A 19,623-nucleotide genomic window follows, 5' to 3' on the forward strand; every position below is an offset into this window, starting at 1 on the left:
GGAAATGAGTCTGCAGTAAGCATGACCTAGCCCGAGGTCACAGAACGAGGACCCAAGGTCACAGAGTGAGCCACCAGCCATGGCCTGGCCCTTTGTTCTGACCAGAAGGGAACCTCAGCCAGCCACAGTGCTGAGGTGCAAATTTCTCTGTCACTGAGGGTGACAGAGGCCACCTGGCCTGGGAAGGGCCCCGTGGGGGTGGCCTCTCTCCTGAGGGCTGCCTCCTTCCATCCTGTGCTTGGGCACGCTGGCACTGCCAGGCACTTACTCAGCCTGTCGAGTGCCCAGCCCCCAGCCCGGCGCCCGCGGGCTTCCCCAGCCCTGGACAAGGGCAGTGAGAGGGAACAAAGGCCCAGTCTCTGCCTGCTCAGGCCCCCACCCCCTTGCCTGCCCCTGGCACAGAAGGACCAGGGCCCCGAGGAAGCCCAAGAGTAAAAGTAGTTAGCACCCACCCCTTGGCCAACGCCGCGAGAACCCCCCACCCCCTCCCACAGGCCTGCTGGTTACACAGCAGTGCTCCCCTATTCTACAGACGGGAAGGCTGAGTGACAGGGGTGAGGAGCTGGCAGCCACACAGCTGGGATTCGAACCCAGGTCCCCTGGCTTACAGAACCCGCCCTCTTTCTGTCGTCATATGCGTGAGGTGTGCCTTGTTGGTAAGAGGTCACTCCAGGCAGAGATGGGGCAGGGGCAGAGAAGGTAGGGCCTGGACAGCTCAGCTGGGAGAGTCCTTGGAAAGGGGCTGAGTTGCTCTGACCCTTCCAGCCCTGCCCACCTACCTACCCACCTACCCAGGGCCAGTCCAGCGCTGGTCACAGTGGAAGGGATAAAGCCAGGTGAGAGGAAGAGAGGGGGAAACTGAGTCAGCACCCAGGACTCCTAGTCCCCGACAGGGGCTCAGTCAATCCAGCTAGAGGCCGAGGAAACATCCGCCTTTCTGAAGCCTCCAATGCCCCATCTTGAACATGGGCTGTGTTGCCCACTGGGGGCCACTCCCCCAGGCTATGGCCACAATCCTTCTCTAGGTCCCTTTCCTACTCCTGCCCACAGCCTGGCCATGAGTCCCCAGAGGGGACTGCAGGGATGTCCGATTCCTCCCTGCAGGCCCAGCCCCAGGCCAGGAAATGAACACAAAAAGCACTGGGCATCTGGGTGTGATTGGCCCCACTTTATAGTGGTAGAAACAGGCTCAGGAACCTGTCAGAGGCCACCCAGCTCCGAAGGAGCAAAACAGGGCTGACCCACCCCTGACCAGGTTTCACGCCCCACTGGTGTCCCAGGGTCTGTGGGGGAAGGGGTAGAGGGTGACAAATGTCCCACCCACAGGAGCAGCAAGAGAAGGGCCAGGGCCCGGGCGGCAGGGGACACAGCCCTGCAGGGACATGGACAATGTCCAAGCAGACAGCCTCAGTGATTCCTGGTGAGCAGGGGCTCAACTGGGGGACTCTAAGTCCCCATCTCCTGTCAACCAGTCAGAAAAGGCCCACAGAGAAAGCCGACGCCCCTGCCCGCCAGTGCGAGGGCTGGGGACGTGCCCACATGCAGCTTCTCCCAGGCCCGGCTGCTCCCTCTGCTGCGGGGACTTCTGATGGGTCAAAGCAAGTGCCAGGCAGACCCTGGCCACCCCCTTGCACAGGGCACGCGCTGGGATGCCAGCCACGTCCCTTCTTGCCTCCCCTAGCCCCTGGCACTTATCAGACACAACTCATTTTAAAGAAAAAATAATATTTATTTGCAATATAAACAAAGTCCCGTTGCTGGTTCGGGATATATATATGTATGTGTACATATGTAGGGTCACAAATTTTCCTTCATAAGATCATAAAGCAAAACTGGCCACCCTCTTGGCAAACCCTCATTTACACAAATCAGATGCATCTTTCTGGGTTTTTCTTTTTAAAAGTAAAAAAGAGAGAAAGAGAACCATGTACAGCATGGAAGCTTTTTGTCAATTTCTCGACTGTGGCAAGATTTTAATCCGCTGCCTTTAAAGAATCCCTGAAAACAACCCCTGTGAGGTAAGACGCAGTGCGGCGGGCAGGGGGCTGTGGCCTCGCTCACGGGCCGAGCGCTGGCTTGCTCGGGGGACCGGCCCGGCGGCTCCCCATGCCCGGCCCCCACGCAGTCCTGACACCTGGTAGAACTGAGGTTGGAGAAGGAACAAAACTGGAGGAGGATAACGGAATCCGTGGCATTGTTCTATGGATCTGGGGGTGGGAGTGGCAGACGGAGCCTCACATCCCTCTCACGCGTCCATCCTCGCCCCTCTGCGCCTGCCCCAGGACTGAAGTGCGTGCGAGGTTCCGGTAGTAGAAGGCATGGGCGAGACGAGCGCTGGGCAGGCTTCCACGGGGACAACGGGGCTGGGAGTGGCAGCTGGACCAAAGCAACAGCCAGGGTGAGACAGAAACTTGGGGAGCAGGGCTGGGCCCCCACCACCTAAGATTCCCTTAGCCCCTGGGCCTCCGCTCTCAGTTACAAACAGAGAGAGAGAAAGAGACAGAAGTAGTGAGTCTGTATAGAAAAGGGCCCGGGGCCCAGGCCCTCCTAGGGGCCGAGCCCAGAGGGCTAATGCTACTGCTTGGCAGTCCCCCGTGGCCCCACCGCCAGCAGGGCAGCTGCAGGGCCTCCTGTCTCCTGCCTTGGGGACCACCAGGGGAGCGGGGGCAGTTGGGAGGGCAGAGGATGCAAAGGCCACCTGTCTAGCCGACCCATCACAACTTGCAGTGGCCGTCACAGGCCAATGCAGGGCCATGCTGGGCTGGGCCAAGGTGGGAGATGTGGGCCGACTGGGGTCTGACACCGAGAGCAGCAAGCCACTGCTTCAAGGAGGGCCTGCTGCAGAAATGGTGGCTTCACACATGTGCAAAACGCATTTGGTCAAGATCAACACGGGGTTTGTCTTTTCCATTAAAAAAAAAGAAAACAAAAAACCAATAATTGCTTTTTGAAATAGAAAGAAAAACAAAACTGAGAACACTTCTCTCTCTCTCTCTCGTCTCTCTCTCGCAGGATCAAGAAAGGGATGAAATACTGGTTTATACAATCCACTGTTGCATGTAGCCTGAAAATAACACTTTTCATTTAAAAAAAGAAAAATCAGAATGTGAACACTCTCCGCTCCAGGGAGCTTGGATTTACCTGCCGAAAGTAAAAAGTAAACTCAGGTCCATGGATGTCTTTAAAAAATAGCCAAACTGACTGGGCAATCAGCAGAACGGCGGTCCTGGGACAGGGAGGAGGCGCCGTTGGACCCCTGCAGCCATGTGTCCGAGCGCCGAGGGCCTCTCCAGAAAATCCTGCAGGGGGAGGCCTTGCTGTGGGCTCCACCGCCCCAGGATGGTAAGGAAAGCTCGGCCACTCTTCAGCCTGGATCTCGGTGGCGTCCGGGTTCCTCAGGACAGACGCAGCAGGCACGGGCTCGCCCACTCGGCCCTGTGGAGGGCGGGGGAGGGGCCGGCACCCAGCCCGCCTGTGCCCCTGGTCTCACGTGGACTCGAGGGTGTTGAGTGGGAACAGGTTGTGGTTGGTGGGCGTGGAGAAGTAGAGCTGCTCGCTGGGGGTGTGGTTGTCGCACGGGCTGCTCAGCCCCAGCGTCCGCTCGAAGTCCAGCAGTTGTCCCATAAAGTTGAAGTTGGGTGAGATGTTGGACTTTTTCCTTTTGACAAAGTCATAGGCGTCATTGAGTGACAGGTTCATCTTCTGCATCAGGTAGGCCACTGTGACCGTCACGGAGCGGCTGATGCCTGCCAGGCAGTGCACCAGGACACCACACTTCTTGGAGCGGGCCTCGTCTGAAACACATGGGCACGAGTCAGGGAGGTGCCCCCTCCAAGGAGCCAAGCAGGGAGGGCTGGGGCACAGAGGGTAGCGCGGTCACTGGCTGGTGCTGCCTGACTCGAGGGACGTGGTGAATTCCCACATGGGTGAGACCGCGACTTGGGGTCGCGGTCAAGAGCGTGACTGTGGAGAGGGCTCTGCCACTCGTTACCGCCAAGTCACTGGACATCCCTGTGCCTCAATTCGCTCATCTATAAAACGGGCCACCTTATTAACAGTGCTCTTATAAGGACCTGAGCCAAGTGACAGCTCCACAAACACGAGTGACTGTGACGGCTGTACTCACTGCTAGTCCTACTGCTGCTACAATGGTGTGCTATGACTGTGCCGATGATGTTACCTGTACCCTCTCAGGTCATCTGCACCATGGCTAGTAAGCTAATTTTATAAATGAGGAAAAGGACACAAGAGACAAAGTGACCAGCCCAAGGCCACACGGAAGTTCCTCCTAACTCGTCGCACCCACTGCTGCCAGCCCATGACCTGGGGGCGGGGACTGAGCTTGTTTTCCTGGGCACCCCTCGAGAGCCTCCTGGGAGGCCCCTCCACAAGGGAACAGGGGCCCAGCCTGAGGTTCCATAAGTGGGGTTTGCTTACTAGGACCCCCAGCAGGCCCATGTGCCAGTGATATCTCCCACAACCAACCAAGTTCTTTCAAGCCTCCCCTCCCCTCCACCCCTCCTAGCTTGCCCCAGTGCCACTCTCAGACTCCTTTGCCTCACACACAGTAGGAGCTCAATAAATACTGATTCAGCCACTGAACAACTCAGTCCTGTAATCTGTCCTCCCCAGGACCCTAGGGCAGTTGCCTCTCTGTGCCACAGCTGTGCCAGGGACATCGATTAACAAGAGGCAGCCCTGGGGCCCTCAAGCTCCCCACCTCCCTGACCCCAAGCCCACTGGGAGCCCGCACACAGCTGGCACTCAATCAGTGCACGCCTACGAGACGACCCTCAGGGTCGCAGACTGCTCCTCAGCTGGTGCTCACTGCCTGGGGCCTGGGAGAGCTTCTCCTCCTCACCCCCACCCCCACCCCCACCCCGTGGGAGGGCACCCAGGGCTAAGCATGCAGTAGGCGCTTAATCCAGACGTGGGGGCTGAATGGGGACAAGACCAGCAGGGGAAGAGCCAGCTGCTGAGGCTTTGTGTCGAGCCGTGTGGTCTGACCTTGAGATTTGGGGCAGGAAGAGATAATGGACCCAAGTCTCCAGTGGGGACACCAGGATATGGGGAGCGCCTGGCCCCCAAACCCATCCCGGGTGATCCAAAGCGAAACTGTTCCCGCGGGCTTTATTTTTAGGCCTCGCAGAGTGTGGCTGAGCCTTGGGGGGGCTGGAGCTGGATCCTGTCCCACTGCGTCCTACGGGGTGCTTGGGCCTCAATCCTTTCACTCGTCAAATGGGGAATACGGTTCCCCCCTATCTTTACACCCCGTTCTGTCCCCCTCCCCAGATGTAGAGGGCCTTCAAGGAGGATAAAGGCACCCACCAACCAGGCTCAGCCCTGAGAAATCTGGGGTCCCCCTCAAGTCCCCTCCTTGCTGGGGTCAGCACCCCGACCCCAGGGCCACGTCCTCCTGGGCAGAGCTGGGAGCTCCAGCAGGCCCAGTCGCAGCCCCTCCCCCGGCCCCAGCTGCCTTCCTTCCTCCCAGCCAGGCACCGAGTTTTGGTTCCCAGTGAGCGGATGAGATGGGGGAGCCTCCCACTTCCTGTTATTAAAGCTGGCCCAGCCCAGCCCAGCTGACACCAAAACGCCCTCCACTGGACACAGCCGCCAGTTGTAGACGACTGCCCTGGCCACCTCCTCCCTGCCACCGAAAGCTAGGCCAAAACACTGGGTCACCAGGCGCCAAGAACCCAGGATTTCCATTCACCCTGATCGTGTGTCCCTTCCCTGCACCCTGGGTGAGAGGGGACACCACGGAAGAGGCCCTGCAGTCAGCGGCCTCCAGCTGGCGGAGGAGGAAGCAGGGGCAGGGGTCCGAGATAAGCTGACTCACTGAAGCTGGGGATGGAGGGGGCTCTCAGACAGCAGAACACTCTGCTCTGAGGGAGGCCTTCCTCAGCCCCCCCACACACACACACACACATTCTCTCTACACCCCCTATACGCCAAGCAAGCCCCACCGGCTGCCGGGAGCATCTGGGGCCCCACATCCCATTAGCTGCCCATTTGGGGTAGGCCTTTGGCTCCAGACCACCCTTCAGCCCCCTCAGATACACAGTCAAGCCCAAAAGGCACCATGACAGCCCCATTCTGGAGAGACACGTGTGCCGAGGCGTGAAACAGAGCCGGCGAGACCCGTGGGAGGTCTGAGAGCTGCTGCTCAGCCTGAAGCGGCAAAGCCAGAAAACCCAAGCTGGACAGTGGGGGCCATGAGGTGCCGACAGCTGCAGGGAGCCCAGGGCTCAGGGGCCTGCTCTGGCCCCGAGGGCTTCGGTGACTCACAGCAGGCATGGGTACACCCATGGGCACATGCTGGCACATGCAGGGCACACACAGGTCTCCACAGGCCCAGAGGTACCTAGTCAGGAGCGGGTGACACCCAGAGTCCTGTACACACCTTGACACGCCCGCCTACCCGCCCTGCCCAGAGCACAGCAACACCTACCGATGAAGCTGATGGCCTCGGGGAAGAACTGGGAGAGGTTCTGGCTCCAGTGGTCAGAGATGGGGATCTGCTTGTAGGTGAACTCGCCACCGTGCTCGAAGGCGTTGGGCAGGTTGGGCGTGACATTGAGGATGTACTTGATGCCGTACTTGCCGAGCACGTCCAGGTTGGTGGAGTCCTTGGCGCAGCCAAGGTAGAGGTAGGGCAGGATCTGGACGGGGAAGGCCGGCTGGCTCGATGGCACAGGGCTGCCGTCCGACTCGGTGGCACTGCTGGGCAGCTCTCGGTCTGACTCACCATCTGAGCAGTCCGAGCTGATACGGAGGCCCCCCAGGCCCAGCACTGAGGTGGGCGGCGGCGAGCCGCTGGGCGAGGACGAGCTGTCTACGTGGGTCTCGCAGTGCTCCGAGTACTCTGTCTGGAACTTGTTGAAACCACCTGTGGCCAGGGCGAAATTGGGTCTGGGTGAGAGACTGTCGGTGTCACGGGCCAATGACCCCAGTCCAAAGGGGTCACATAAGACCACGATGGCCCCGGGGACTGTAACACCAGCACCAACACCCTAACACCAACAATGGCCAACATGGGCCGTGCCAAATATGTTACACATGTACCTTCTCCTGTTTTCTCTGTATCTATCCTATGACCCACTTCACAGATGAGGAAACCGAGGCCCCAGGAGGTCAAGGAACATGCCTGGGCTCCATACCTTCCTCATAAGGCTTCAAGGCCCCAGCCATCCCTTCAGCTTTAGGGCACCTGAGGACAGGTCCCAGCTCATGCCTCTTCTACAGCCCCCATGTGCACCTGGCACCCATCGGTGCCCAACAACTGCTAAGTGGGAAAGAAAAGCAGACAACCCCATCTCAGGCCAGCACCTGTGGGTCTGCAAGCTCCTTCTAGATGAGGCTGCAGAAGCCAGGGCTGTGTCTGGGTCAAAGGCAGAGAGGGTTCGGGCCTCCTGACCTGGAGTCCAGAGCTTGCCCCCAGCCCCCAACTAGTCAGGGAGGGTAGTGTGAAGGTCTGGCCGGTCTTTTCCCCCAGCAGGCGCAGGTCCGTAAAAGGGGTCCGAGCTCCACCTATCCAGAACTGCCCTTTAGAACACAAGATCCCCCAGCCTTGGACCCACAGAGGGGGAGGGCCGCTGGGGGCTCTACAGGCATAAGCAATGGGGAGCGCCTTGCTGCTAAGCATGGGCCCTGCGCCCGAGGGTGCCGCAGGCCTCCTCTCCCCTCCCCGCCTGCCCGCCCCACTGCCAGCGAGAGGCCATTTTGGAATGTTAATTGGAAACACCGGCTGCAGCCACTCGCCCCCCAGCGCTGCCTCCTCTTTCCACAAGCTCTGAGGCGGCATGATTGGGACTCGGGGCCCCTGAAAACCAGGGCTGGGGCAAGGGACACTGCTTACAGCCGCGCCCCGAGCGCCTGCAAGAGGCGGTGATCCACAGCAGCGCGACCCATGCGAGAATGCTTGGAGTCCCCCAACCCAAATGGTCCCCAAGCTCTGGGAGCCGGGATGGTGCTGAACAAGGCTCCTGCCTTGTCCCTGGCCTTCCACGGACACGCATTCCAGGCTGGAGGAGCTAGACTTGGGTGCCCGGTCGCCTCTGGGGGTCCCAGGAGGAGCCCCTCTCTACTCTTGAGGGGCTCAGCTGGAACCAACGCTGCAATGGCCCCAGTAACAGTTAAAAAGGAAAGCCCAGGCAGGGAAGTTTGTTCAGCCCACTCGAATCGTGCCGAGACAGGGCTGTAGAGGGGGCCCCCACGCCAGGCTACACCCGCACCGCGGGGGCCGGGCTCCCGAGTAGGGCGGATGCGGGCCGGGGGCGACGTGGCGCCAGCGGGGCAGGCTGAGCGCCGGGAGAGCAAGCGGCCTCCGGCGGGGGCGTCAGGGAGCCGCGCTGGAGCCCTAGTCCCGGACCCGCTCGCGCGCTGCCCTCACCTTGGAGGTAGTAGGCCTGGCAGCCGTCGTCGCGCAGCTTTTGCAAGAGCAGGCCGAGCACCGAGGCGGGTGCGCCGGGCTCCGGCTGCCACTCGGCTGTGGCCTCGTCGTAGAGCAGCACGGTGGCCGCCTTGCAGCGCGTGGCGAAGCGCTCCTTGTCGGCGTGGTTGGGGATGATGGAGCGGATAGGCAGGTTGCCCTTGCGCAGGCGGCGCAGCATGAGGCCCGGGATGGCCAGGTTGATGGCCGTCTCGATGTGCGACGACTCGAAGAGCTCGTGCGGCCGGCAGTCGAGCAGCAGCAGGGACGCGCCGCCGCGCGCTTCCAACTCCTCCTGCAGCCACTCGGCGCTCTTGCACGGCATGGCCCCCGCGCCCGTCACCGCTCCCGCCCCGGTGCCCGCGCCGGACCCCACACCGGGCTCCAACCCCGCCCCGGTGCCCCCAGCCGCCGACGCCCCCGAGGCCGACATGTGCGCCCGCACTGGGGGGCCGCGGAGCTGGTTTTTCATGGAGAGCGCGGGTGGCCCGGGGCCGGGGCCGGGCAGTCCTGACCAGGGACCGCGCCCGGGCCGCGCGGGCCCCAGCCGCGTCTCTGGGCGCCCGCCTCCCGCCGAGCTGCGCGCCCGCCGCCCCGGCCTCCCGGCCTCCGTCCCGCCCGGCCCTCCGCGCGCGCCGCGGCCTGACAGCCCCAATTAAACGGCTGCACCCGAGGCCGCGCGCCGAGGCGTCCTCCAGGGGGCGGGACCGCGAGGCCGGCGCCCGGCCTTAAAGGCGCCGCGCCGCCACCGCTCCTCCCCACAGGGCACGGCGGCGCGCTCGCGGCCGGGTGCACCGGGAGAACTGCGCCTGGGCCCGCGCCCCGCCTCAGCGCCGCCGCTGCCTCGTCTTGCGGGGAGCTGGCTGTGACCCGCCTAAGGGGCCCGACCAAGACGTCCCCCTGGGTCCCGTACACCCGCGCTCCCAGCGCCTCGTGGCCCTACGGTGAAGGGCTGCCCTGAGGGCGTCCTAGCGCCTGGCATCCCCTCCCCACAGTCACAGAAGTGGCGTTTCCCCGGGGATGGGGCGGTCACGCTGAGCCAGCCTCCCCTCCTGTGTGTCAACCCCATTCATTCATTCTCTCAGAGTTCATTCAACAAAAGGAAGTTGACCGCCTACTACGTGCCAGACACGGTCATCATGTCAGGCGACTGCATAGTCCCTGTGATGGCCACAGGCTCTGAGACCTTGGAGGGGTCTCACCCCAGCAGGCCTGATCCGGAATAAGCACCCGGACGACTGGCAGAGTAGGACGGCCCAGGGCCGCGCCACCCCAGGTGGGCAGGGGTGGAGAAAACCTGGAAAAGACCAGCCCTGGGAAGAGAGAGCGAGTCCTTTAAGAAAGCCTTCCAAGCGGGTTGGTGACAGGGACCAAGTGAAGCGACACGTGACTTTTCCACAGGGGCGGGTGGGAGGCGGAGCGCTCCTTTATAATCGGCTCGCTTTCCCATCCCTCCTTCCCAACACACCAATCAACTTTTGCGGTAGGCGGGAGTGCGACGCGCAGGTGGCCAATCGCAGCCGAAGGGGACAGTGGGGAAAGGAGGCGGGGTCCGCCGTCGGTTCCACACTGCGCGGGGAAGTGGGCGGGGTCTCCGCGAGAGGGCGGCACCCATTCGGGGACGGGCGGGACAGAGGAGGTGAATGGATCCGCAGGTACCGCTGGAACAAAGCGGCTCGACTCCAGCGGCGCGCGTGCGCAGGGCCTGCCGCGCTTTTCCTAAGGAGCCACGGTTGTCTGCCAGCACAGGGAGCTGGTGGTTGGGCCTTGTGGTCCTGCTCATCTGTCTCGTGGCCAGGCGGAGTGCCCCCACCTCCTTGGGGCTTACCCCTCCTACTCTGCCCGAGACTTGTCGGCTAACAGCTAGCTACCGGCTTCTAACCCCAGCTGGAGAGAGTCGGGGTCAGAGGTGGGGGGCGGGGAGAGAGTGCTGAGATTTGCCTAACGGAGGGCCTCTGGAACCGGGAGGGTTTGAGCTTTCCGTTGACCCTAAGGCAGGAAGAAAGGCGGCCCTGGGGCAGTCTCTGCTCCCCCCAGTCTTCCATGTGAAGCATAGTCTACCTGAAGGGTTTCACCCCTGGCCTCAGGGCTGTGTCCCAAAGGAGCAGGGGTCTCCCCCAGTCACAGCCCCAGAAAGACCACAGCATTGCAGCCAGAGATGGTCTTATCACCCAGGGTTGCCCTGGGGTTGCTAGGCAGAGTCTACTTCTTTGGGGTCCTAGGACCTGCAGAAAGGGCTTTCAGGGCCTGAGAGACCCAGACAGATTCTGCCCTGCCGCTTGCTGATGTGTTGTGTGACCTTTCTGTCTCTCAGTTTTCCTGATGTACAAGAGTGCTGCCCTGGACAGCGCCCAGCCAGTCCATCACAAACCTATCTGGCTGGAAGAGTGCTTCTTGGCCAGCAGTCCAGGTGCTGGTTGTCAGGGATGGAGGCAGCACTCAAACTCGAGGCCTGAGCAGATCCACAGAGAGGGGACCTGCTGGCCAGTGAATCTCCTGGGAGGCTGGTTGAGGAGCTTCGGCTACAGCAGTGCTTGATGAGACGTTGGCCCCTGCTCTCACAACTGAAAGGAGCACCTCCCCTGTGCCCCCAGCGCTCCCGTCCCCCATGTATAAGGAAGAAGCTCCCTGAGAGAGGAAAGGGGGCCTCGCCATCCCTCACATTAGCTCGTGATGGCTTCCTTGCCTCTGCCCCTCTGGACTGCTCTAGCGGGGACACACACCCTGTGACGAGGTGTGGCATTAGAAGAACTCCCTGGGGGGTGGGGGCTTCCTCCATCAGGGATATACAACTAGGCAGGTTTTGGATGAGGGCAGGAGAAAGAGCACGTGTGAAGGGGGTGACAGCGGAAGCAAAGGAACGAAGGAGAATTAACCTGGCCGTATACTCGTACGGTGCCGGCGAGGCCTGGGCCCCCCTCACCCGGGTCGAAGGAGAGGCCCAAAGCCTTGGTTCCTGAGTGGAAGTCCTGCCTCCGGCCTTGAACAGCTAGACACAATGCATAAAGTGGATTGCAGAGGGCTGTCCTAGTGTTAGGGGGAGAAGGGGGTGAGGGGACACAGAGCCCTCTGACTTGCAAGGTCTGGAGCACAGCAGGATCTTGCCCATGGTCAGACAGCAAGAGGCCAGTGCTGTCCCTGCCCAGGGCCTCACGCTGCAACTGTAAGCCTCCCTCAAAGACGCCGGGAGAGGAAACCTGGTGCCCTGGGGGAGGTCTTAGGATCAAAGACATCCTTCTTCTTCAGGAATGTGGCCTTTCCTGCCATCAGGGCTCAGTACTCCCCTCACCTGCAGCTCCTAGGAGAGGTGCCCATTCACCAGGGTCTCCCTGAGGGGTAGGCGTGGGGTCCCTGGGCATGAGCTGGTCTCAGGAGGGTACTGCGGGTGGGGTACGTCTGAGCTCTCTGAGGGCTGTACCCCTTTCCCACATACCTCCAGGCCATTGCACACTGTACTCCCTCAGCTCGGTCATTTTTTGCTCTCACCTTTTGCCTGTCTTCTAAGATCCCAGCTCAGGTGTCACCCTCAGGGAGGCCTCCCCTGGTCCTCCAGGCTAGATTAGCCCCCCTGCTCCGTGCTCCCAGGACACCTGTCCCCCTCATCTTTGTCCTGGACTCTATCACAGTCACTGTTCAACACCCTCCACCAGACTTTCTCCCTTTGGTCACCCAATGTCCACCTCCCCTTAAGCCCATTCCTCCTCTTGCCATCTTTGTCTCATCCCTGTTTACCCAGGTGCCAAGCCCGAACCCATGAGGCATGTTAGGAGTTGCCTTCTGTATTTGAACATATCCAGCCCAGAACTACACAATAAAGGGACCTTCCCAGCAGGGCAAAGCTTGGCCGTGATGGTGGGATGTTTGCTGTGAACAGAGCAGATGTGAACTCACACACACACACACACACACACACACACACGTCCACATGGCTTGTGTGTCACCAAGGAGCGGTGTCACCAAGAATAGTTTAAGCATCTTAGAAGCAGACTTTCCTTTCCCACTAGTGCCCATGGATTTCTTAGAGATGGGCTATCAAGTTTTGAGTGGATATGCCAGGGGGGAGGAGAAGAGGAGGGTCAGTCAGTTCCTTACCCTCCCATCCTAAATGGCTAGCATAGATTTAGGGTGAGCCCCTGCCTGCTCCCGGGCGGGCAGCTTTCTCTAACAGGGGTCTATTTCACATCCTACTACAAGAGCCAAGCAGGGGCTGAGGTAGAGCCAGGCCCTCCAGCCCATGATGCCAGCCTCTGCCCAGGGCAGAACCACCAGGCTGGGGGAGGTCTGCAATCAGAACCCTGCCTGAGGCCCAGACTGGGGATCCCTCTTCTTGGCCCTGAACCTTGGGACAGCTTCTTCCCTATACCTTGGTGAGGTGCCTGCCTGGGTTGCAGTCAGAATAGGTACTGTCTAAGCCAGGCAAGGGGTGGGCCCTGAAAGGCCTGGCAACTCTCCTGCCCTGGACAGGGCTCCTGGCATGTACACGCACACACATGTAAGGACACACACAGTACAGGCACGAGCATACACAGACCTACCTATAGCTCTACCCACTTAAGGGCAATTCAGCCTGCAGGGGTCTGGGGTGAGGTGGCCAGGCCTTCCTCACGGCCCCACCCTCCCTCAGACCCAAGCCCTTGCTGGTACAGGCTCCCCTAAGAACCTAGGTTGGCCGGCCTGGGCAAGTAAGGCTTTCAAACTCTGCTCAGGGCCGACTCGGGACTGGTTTCTGTCCTGGCACGAAGGCCGCAGCCTATGTTGCTCTCCCCGCATTGCAGCTTTCACATCTTCAGCCTCGCATTCGCCCCAGCTTCCCTGGAGAGGTAAGCAGAGCAGGGCTTGTCCGTCTGCTCTACAGATGGGACAGCTGAGGTCTAGGAAGGGAAATGTCTTGCCCAAGGGCCTGGCTCCAGCCCCAGCCGGTTACTCACTTACCCACTGGGCTTGGGCTGAGTCACGGTAGCCCAGGTGATGGGAGGGAAACACATAAACACGGGAAAGTGGGAGGGGTGGCCTGGGGGAGGATGTGCCTGCCTGGGGCTCTCAGCTATGAGCTCCCCCACACGGGCCCTTATGGGCTTCCTGGACAGGCACACACCTGACCGTCTCAAATCATGTTCCGTATCCAGGCTTTGCATCAGCCCTGGGAGGGCTGTAAATCCATCTGACAGATGGGGAAACTGAGGCCCATGGTTATAAATCAAATTGTGGCAGGGGTCTGGCCCCCTGTCTGAGAACTCAGAGCTCCTTTCCCTCAGCCCAGGGGCTCCCAGCTGGCTCTCACGGTGGCTCCAGGCTCCTGCAGGAGGAGGCCCAAGCACAGTCTACTGGGAGCCCCGTGCTCTACCAGCTCTTCCCACGTCTGGGTCGGGGGACAGACTGACTGGAGGCACGGACAGCTACTCACCCCATAATAAGAGGGGACTATATCATGCACACACCGTATGTGCCATCAAATGCCCTTCCCACTTCCATGGCACACCTGGCTCATTCATCCAGGACCCAGTTTCAGAACCCGTCTCTCTCCCATCACTGCACAGTCCGGGCCCTCTTACCTCTCCCTGGACCACCTCACCAGCCTCCTCCTCAGCCCCCCGCTCTGTCCTCACGGTCCATTGCCCACAAGCAGCGCCAGGGCTCCTGTGAGAATGAGAACCAGACCTCCCATGGTTCCCGCAGAGTCCCGCTCTGTGGCCAGCATGGCGCTTGGTGGTCTGGCCCTGCCCCTCTGCTCCCCACCTCCCCTCAGGGCCCAGGACCCATTCCCCCAGCCCAGCCCCTACCTTGTCCTGCCTGCTCGCTCTTCAGGGTCTTTGTGCTCATCCGTCCCTCTCCTGGAACCCTACTCTCACAGCTTTCTCCTTTGACTACCTTTTTATTCTTCCCCCCAAACCCACCCGTCCTCCAGAGCCAGAGTGAGGACCTGGGAAGCGCCTGAGCCAGAATTGGAAGCCCGGCCACCCTCTAGGCTCTGTGTTGGCAACACACGGTCCTGTAATTTAAAAGGCCATTGGCTCGTCCCTGCCATGTGGCAATGACTCTGGAAGCTGCTTACTTGCATTCCTCAATTGGACTTCTCAGCTTGTCCTGCACAACCTGCCCAGAGTCACTCCATGAGATTCCCTGTTGCCAGAAGGCTCCTTGCCACAAAGGGATGGACCCCTGCTCCCACCATGCCTAGCAGGGCCTCCTGGGGGCCTCAGGCTGCAGGCCGCTCTTTCCTGGTTTCAGTGAGGGCGCCCCCTCCCCCCACCCAGCTGCAGCTCATCCTTCCTCGGCAGATTGAGCCGAAGCTCCCATCTCTTGGAGGACCCCGGGGTCCCTGGAGTCCCAAGCCTGGGGTCTAGTCCTGCACACCACCACCCTGGAGGAGGGGCTGGGCTGGGCGTGAGGCTCTGACTCAGTTGGGAGCCCCATTTGCTGGCACTGAGGGCCAGGAGACTGCTGCTCGACAGCCCCTGGAGGGCAGGTGGGCTGGATCTGATTTCGTTGGGGCGCAGAACAAGGGGGAGGAGCGGGGAAGGACTCAGGTAAGCCCAGGCGGGCCAGTTCCCTGCCCCAAGCCACTGCTGAAGGCCGGAGCCCTTTCCTCTTTCATGCCCTCCCCCAGAATCTTTGCTCCAAGCTGGTCTTTTCTCACGCTTATGACACCCCAGGGCTTGTGGGCAGCACTTCATGAGCCCACTTGGGGCTCTGAGGGATGGAACCCAGGGCTTTGGGGAGCAGGGTCCTTAGCTGCCTGCCCATCTGGCCACCAGGTTACCCTTGGCCTCCTGCTCCAAGCTTCTGATCATCTGAGGCCACGTCTGCCAGGAAGGGCCTGGAGCCCCGGTGGTTTGAGCAGGGGGAGGGAGGCAGACAGACATTCCCAGCCCGAGCAGAGGCGAGGAGAGCGATGGAGTCAGGAGAGGGAGAGCGCCCTGGGTCTCTCTTTGCCCAATCAGCCTATGGGCTTTCTGTTGGGAGAGCCAGCAGTGGCAGGCTGTGGTCAGTAAAGCCAGTCCAACCTTTGAGGCTGGGAGGGTGGAGGAGGCTGGGAATTCCCGGGGCACCTGGCGGGCGGATGTGCCCCGGGCCTGGGTTGGGCCTGCTTCAGGTGGGCCAAGAGGCGGGTGCTGGTAGGGCTCTCTGTAGCTGCCAGGCCTAATTGCCTTATTAGCATCTGCCTGCTGCCCAGGCCTGTCTGATTCCCTCCCCACCAGCCCACACAGCCCTGTTTTTCAGGAATCCCTCTTATGAGGCATTGATGGTGACAGTGATGGTGACCGTGTGATGATGACATAGCTGGGGAAGTGGCCTGGGAGCCAGGGGCCTGGTCCAGGCATGAGGTTGCTGAGTGGAGACCTGGGTGCCCAGCCCCACCCCAGGCTTCCGGCTCCGCTCCCGCCCACAGGGGACCCGCTGGCCAGCACCTGCCTAGAGCGGGATGTGCGTCCTTCCCAGGTAGGTGGGCTGGGTGGCGGCATCAGGAAACAGTTTGAGGGGCTCCCTTTCCTGGCCTGCCCCTCCCAGCTCTACTCCTGCGACGAGCATTTGCCCCCAGGTCTGGGAGACTCCGTCCCTTCAAAGATGAGGGTCTCCTGCGAGAGAGGACGGGTCCGATGGACTCTGACTCTCAGGGCTCCTGGCGACCCTCTGAGGAGACAGGGTGGACCGGAGGCCAGCTCTGCCTGAGGTCCCCTGCCCACTGCCCTGCCCCAGCCATGGCTTATGCGGTCTCCTGCCAGAAGACAGCACTGCCCTGACCCCCAACTCCAAGTGGGACAGCCCTCGGGGCCGAGCCCTAGGGGCAGCTCAGAGCCCAGGGCTGGTGGGGCTGCGGTGTGGAGAGGGCAGTTTGGCTGGAGCTGGAGCCCTCCCTAGAAATCGCCCCAGGAATCTCCGTAGCTTCCCCAGAACCAGCAGGCCTGGCCCAAGGACTCAGGCTGGGGAGTGGGCTGTATTCCCAGGCCATGGCACTACCAGACGTGGAACCCCAACAAAACTGGGGACCCAATCTGCCACCTGCTATAGAATTGGGTGGTCCGTGGAGGTGCCTTAGCCTCCTCATCTATAAAGTGGGGCAATACCTTCTGCCTACCCTAACTCCCCAGGGGTGCAGGGCAGCCAGGCAGGTTCTATACTGGGACTATCAGGGGGACGGGGTCCTTTGGCCTCAGGGACTGGGCACAGACACCCAACCACCCCCATGCACTGTAGGCAGCAGGAGTGGCCATGGCCTGGCACACCTGTACTAGACAAGGTCGAGGGCTGACGCCTGCCAGGCCCTGCACTGGACAGAGCAGGACAGCCCTCTGTGGCCCTCAGACAACCAAGGCGTGAGCGTGCCATGTGTGTTGGGACAGGGCATGGGTGAGCAGCGGGGGGCAGAGGAGTGGAGAGTGAGGAGCCTGACCTAGAGACTCGGTCCTAATACTGACGAACCACCCGCCTCCCCTCTCTGGGCCTCAGTTTCCTCCTCTATAAAGTGGGTGCTGTATGCCATGTAAGATTGCCGTGAGGCAGGGGAAAATTCACCATGCGAGGGGCCCAGCCCTGCGGTGAGTACATGTGTCCCCGCTCGGGCCTCATGTGCCTGGACAGTGGGGAGAGGGCCCTGGGGGGCAGGCAATGACCCCCATGGGAAGGCCAGGCTGTGCGGGAAGAATGGGTTCTGAGCAGAGAGTCTGGCCCCAACGCCGAGGGGAAGGAGAGAGGACAGAGTCATTCTGAACCTAGAGCCGGTGGCTGCCCCGTGAGGCTCTTGTGGTGGGGGCGATCGCATGGACACTCCCATCACCTGGGGCCTGCCTGTGCAGGTCCCATCCCGCGGGGCAAGGCCCTGCCCGCCAATCTTGTGCCTGTGACTCTGTGCCCATGCTTGTCTACTCGCCTGCCTGCCCCGCCATGAGGAAGGGTAGGGGGGAAGTCAGAGTCACCAGGGCCCTGGCATGGCTCAAGCACGGTCCTTTCTCCAAGCCTTGGCCTCGCAGCCCCTGCTGCCTCCCGCTCACCCTTCCTTAGCTGTCACCCCCATTCAATTCCCAGCCTTTGCTCAGACCCAGCAGAAAACAGCCCCTGCTCTGGCCTCAGGGCCTTTCCCAGCAGGGGGCTTTGGCCCATGCCTCCTGCTTCCTTAGGGCTCTTACTGCAGCATTGTCCAAAGTGGTGTCCATGGAACGCCGGGCCCGCCAGGTACGCCTCAATGGAAAGGCTCATGCTGAAACATCTGGGAAATGCTGTGAGCTCTGAGGCCCCATCTGCACAGCACAGGCCTGTGTTAAAGGTGCTGAGCAATCCCGCAGGGACATCAGTGGCTTTAGTTTGTTCATCTGGCATATCCCGAACTCTGGTGACCACATCAGTTTTTGGGCATAACCTCCACTACCAACCCATAGGACTGTGCCCTCAGCGTGGATCTGAATGATCAGGGGAGTGGCCTTATGTTGCCGGCGCTAGGGGCCCTGAGGGGGTCCAGCTGCCTCACTGGGGTCAGAAGCTATCCTGGCCTGGCTCCTGGGAAGCGAGGATGATCACACGGGCACCGGAGAGCAGTGGGATGAGCTGGACGCCTGGCCACGCTTCCTGCAACCAGCGTCAGCCGTGCCCGGCTCCTGCGGTCTCTAGCTCGAGGCTGCACAGAGCTCCACAGGGGCCAGACGGGGAGGCCGCTGCTCTCCACAAGGGGCTGCGGACAGGGCCCCTCCCCACGCCAAGCCCGAGTTGGGTTATGAGCCCCCGAGGGTCTCCTAATGAGTTCCACATGCAGTGGATGCCTCCAAGAGGAAATGCGAAGGGGCTGGGGAGGAGGAGGGGGCCTGAGCGGGGATTAGAAACATGTGTTTTGGAGGAGGAAGACGAAGACAGGGAGGAGGAAGGGAGGAAGAGAGGGGGCAGAGGAGGGGATGACTTTATCCTCAGAAGTCCCGGTGCCCTCCCACCACCTCACCCCCCGCGAGGTTGGCCGCCAGGCTCCTGGCCCCTGCAGAAGGCCTCAGGCCAGACGTCTGCTAGGGCAGTGGTGGCAGAGACGCCTCCGAGGGCCCGCTCCTCTCCTTCAAGTAGAAAAAGCCCCACATCCCTGGCCCCACTTGGCGGGGGCTCTGAGCCGTTGGGGGCAGGACAGAAGCCGGTGGGTGGGGGCTCCATGGGCACGAGGAACCCTGCCACAGCCGGTCAGCCAGCAGCAAGGCGCGCGCGCGCAGACTCAGCCCGGCTGTCTCCGTCCCACCAGACAGCCCTGAGCGCAGCAAGGCCACTGCCAGGGCCAGCCCTGACTCCCACTTTTGTCCCCCTCGGCTAGTGGGGGGGCTGGGAGGCCTGGCATGTGGGTTGGCTGTCCCACCCGCCCTCCCTGTCTGGTGGGGACTGCGCACAATCAGCCAGATTGGCCTGGCAGCTGGAAGCCTCATTAGAAATAGGCTGCGTGGGAACCATGTTGGCATGCGTGTGGGTGGGTGTCCAGTGAGAGACCTGTGGTGGTTAGAGAGCCGAGCCTGAGGGCCTCACGGGGTACAACGGGTCCCCCTCCCAGGAGCACTAGTTGAGCCCCAGGTTTCCAGCCAGCTGACCGAGGCTGAACCTGTAGTGGGCCTTGTAACCAGCTGGCTGGCCTGCAGGACTCTGATGTTGGGGGCCCAGCCCTTAAGCCCCCCCCCCTCCAGCCACCCCCCAGGTCATGGATGGAAGCCCAGAAGGGAAAAAGCCTGCTCTTCGAACTTTGTGTGAGTTGTCTGAGAAAATCTTCCCAGTGGCTCTGTGAAGCCGCTCCTGCTCCTATTCCATGTTACAGATGAGGAGGCTGAGAAACAAAGAGGTGAAGTCAGAGCATTCCCGGCAGTAGGAATAGCAGGTGCAAAGGCCCTGGGGCTGGAATCTGCTTGGTGTGTCCAAGGAACAGTGAGGAGGCTGGCGTGGCTGGAGGGGTATGCGGGGAGTGGCAGGCGGTGGGAGATGGGGAGTAGGGGCAGACAGGATCCAGGAGGGCATCATGGCTGTGGCCTGGACTCGGAGGAGGCTGGAGACCCAACTGCTGGAACACATTGAGCAGGGATAACATGAGTGATCTTACAAGTTTTCTTTCCTTTTCTTTTTTTTTAAAAGAAATTTTATTGAGAACAGTGTGTTTTTCCAGGACCCATCAGCTCCAAGTCAAGTAGTTGTTTCAATCTAGTTGTGGAGGGCACAGTTTCTTGGTCCAGGTGGGAACTGAACCA

At 61.2% G+C, this 19,623-nt stretch overlaps 1 protein-coding gene across 1 annotated transcript; it reads right to left on the reverse strand.

The window, feature by feature from the left end:
* Positions 1–1,714: 1,714 nt before the first annotated feature.
* DUSP7 (dual specificity phosphatase 7) lies at positions 1,715–8,986 on the reverse strand. The gene is made up of 3 exons (XM_019631353.1): positions 8,393–8,986; positions 6,452–6,889; positions 1,715–3,794 (listed from the first exon to the last, which is right to left on the reverse strand). Exons 1-3 carry the CDS (start codon positions 8,901–8,903, stop codon positions 3,487–3,489), a joined length of 1,257 nt encoding a protein of 418 aa, XP_019486898.1. The 5' UTR covers positions 8,904–8,986; the 3' UTR covers positions 1,715–3,486.
* Between the last annotated feature and the right edge of the window lie 10,637 nt (positions 8,987–19,623).

This window comes from Hipposideros armiger, unplaced genomic scaffold (assembly GCF_001890085.2).
Source record: "Hipposideros armiger isolate ML-2016 unplaced genomic scaffold, ASM189008v1 scaffold_990, whole genome shotgun sequence".
Classification (NCBI taxonomy): domain Eukaryota; kingdom Metazoa; phylum Chordata; class Mammalia; order Chiroptera; family Hipposideridae; genus Hipposideros; species Hipposideros armiger.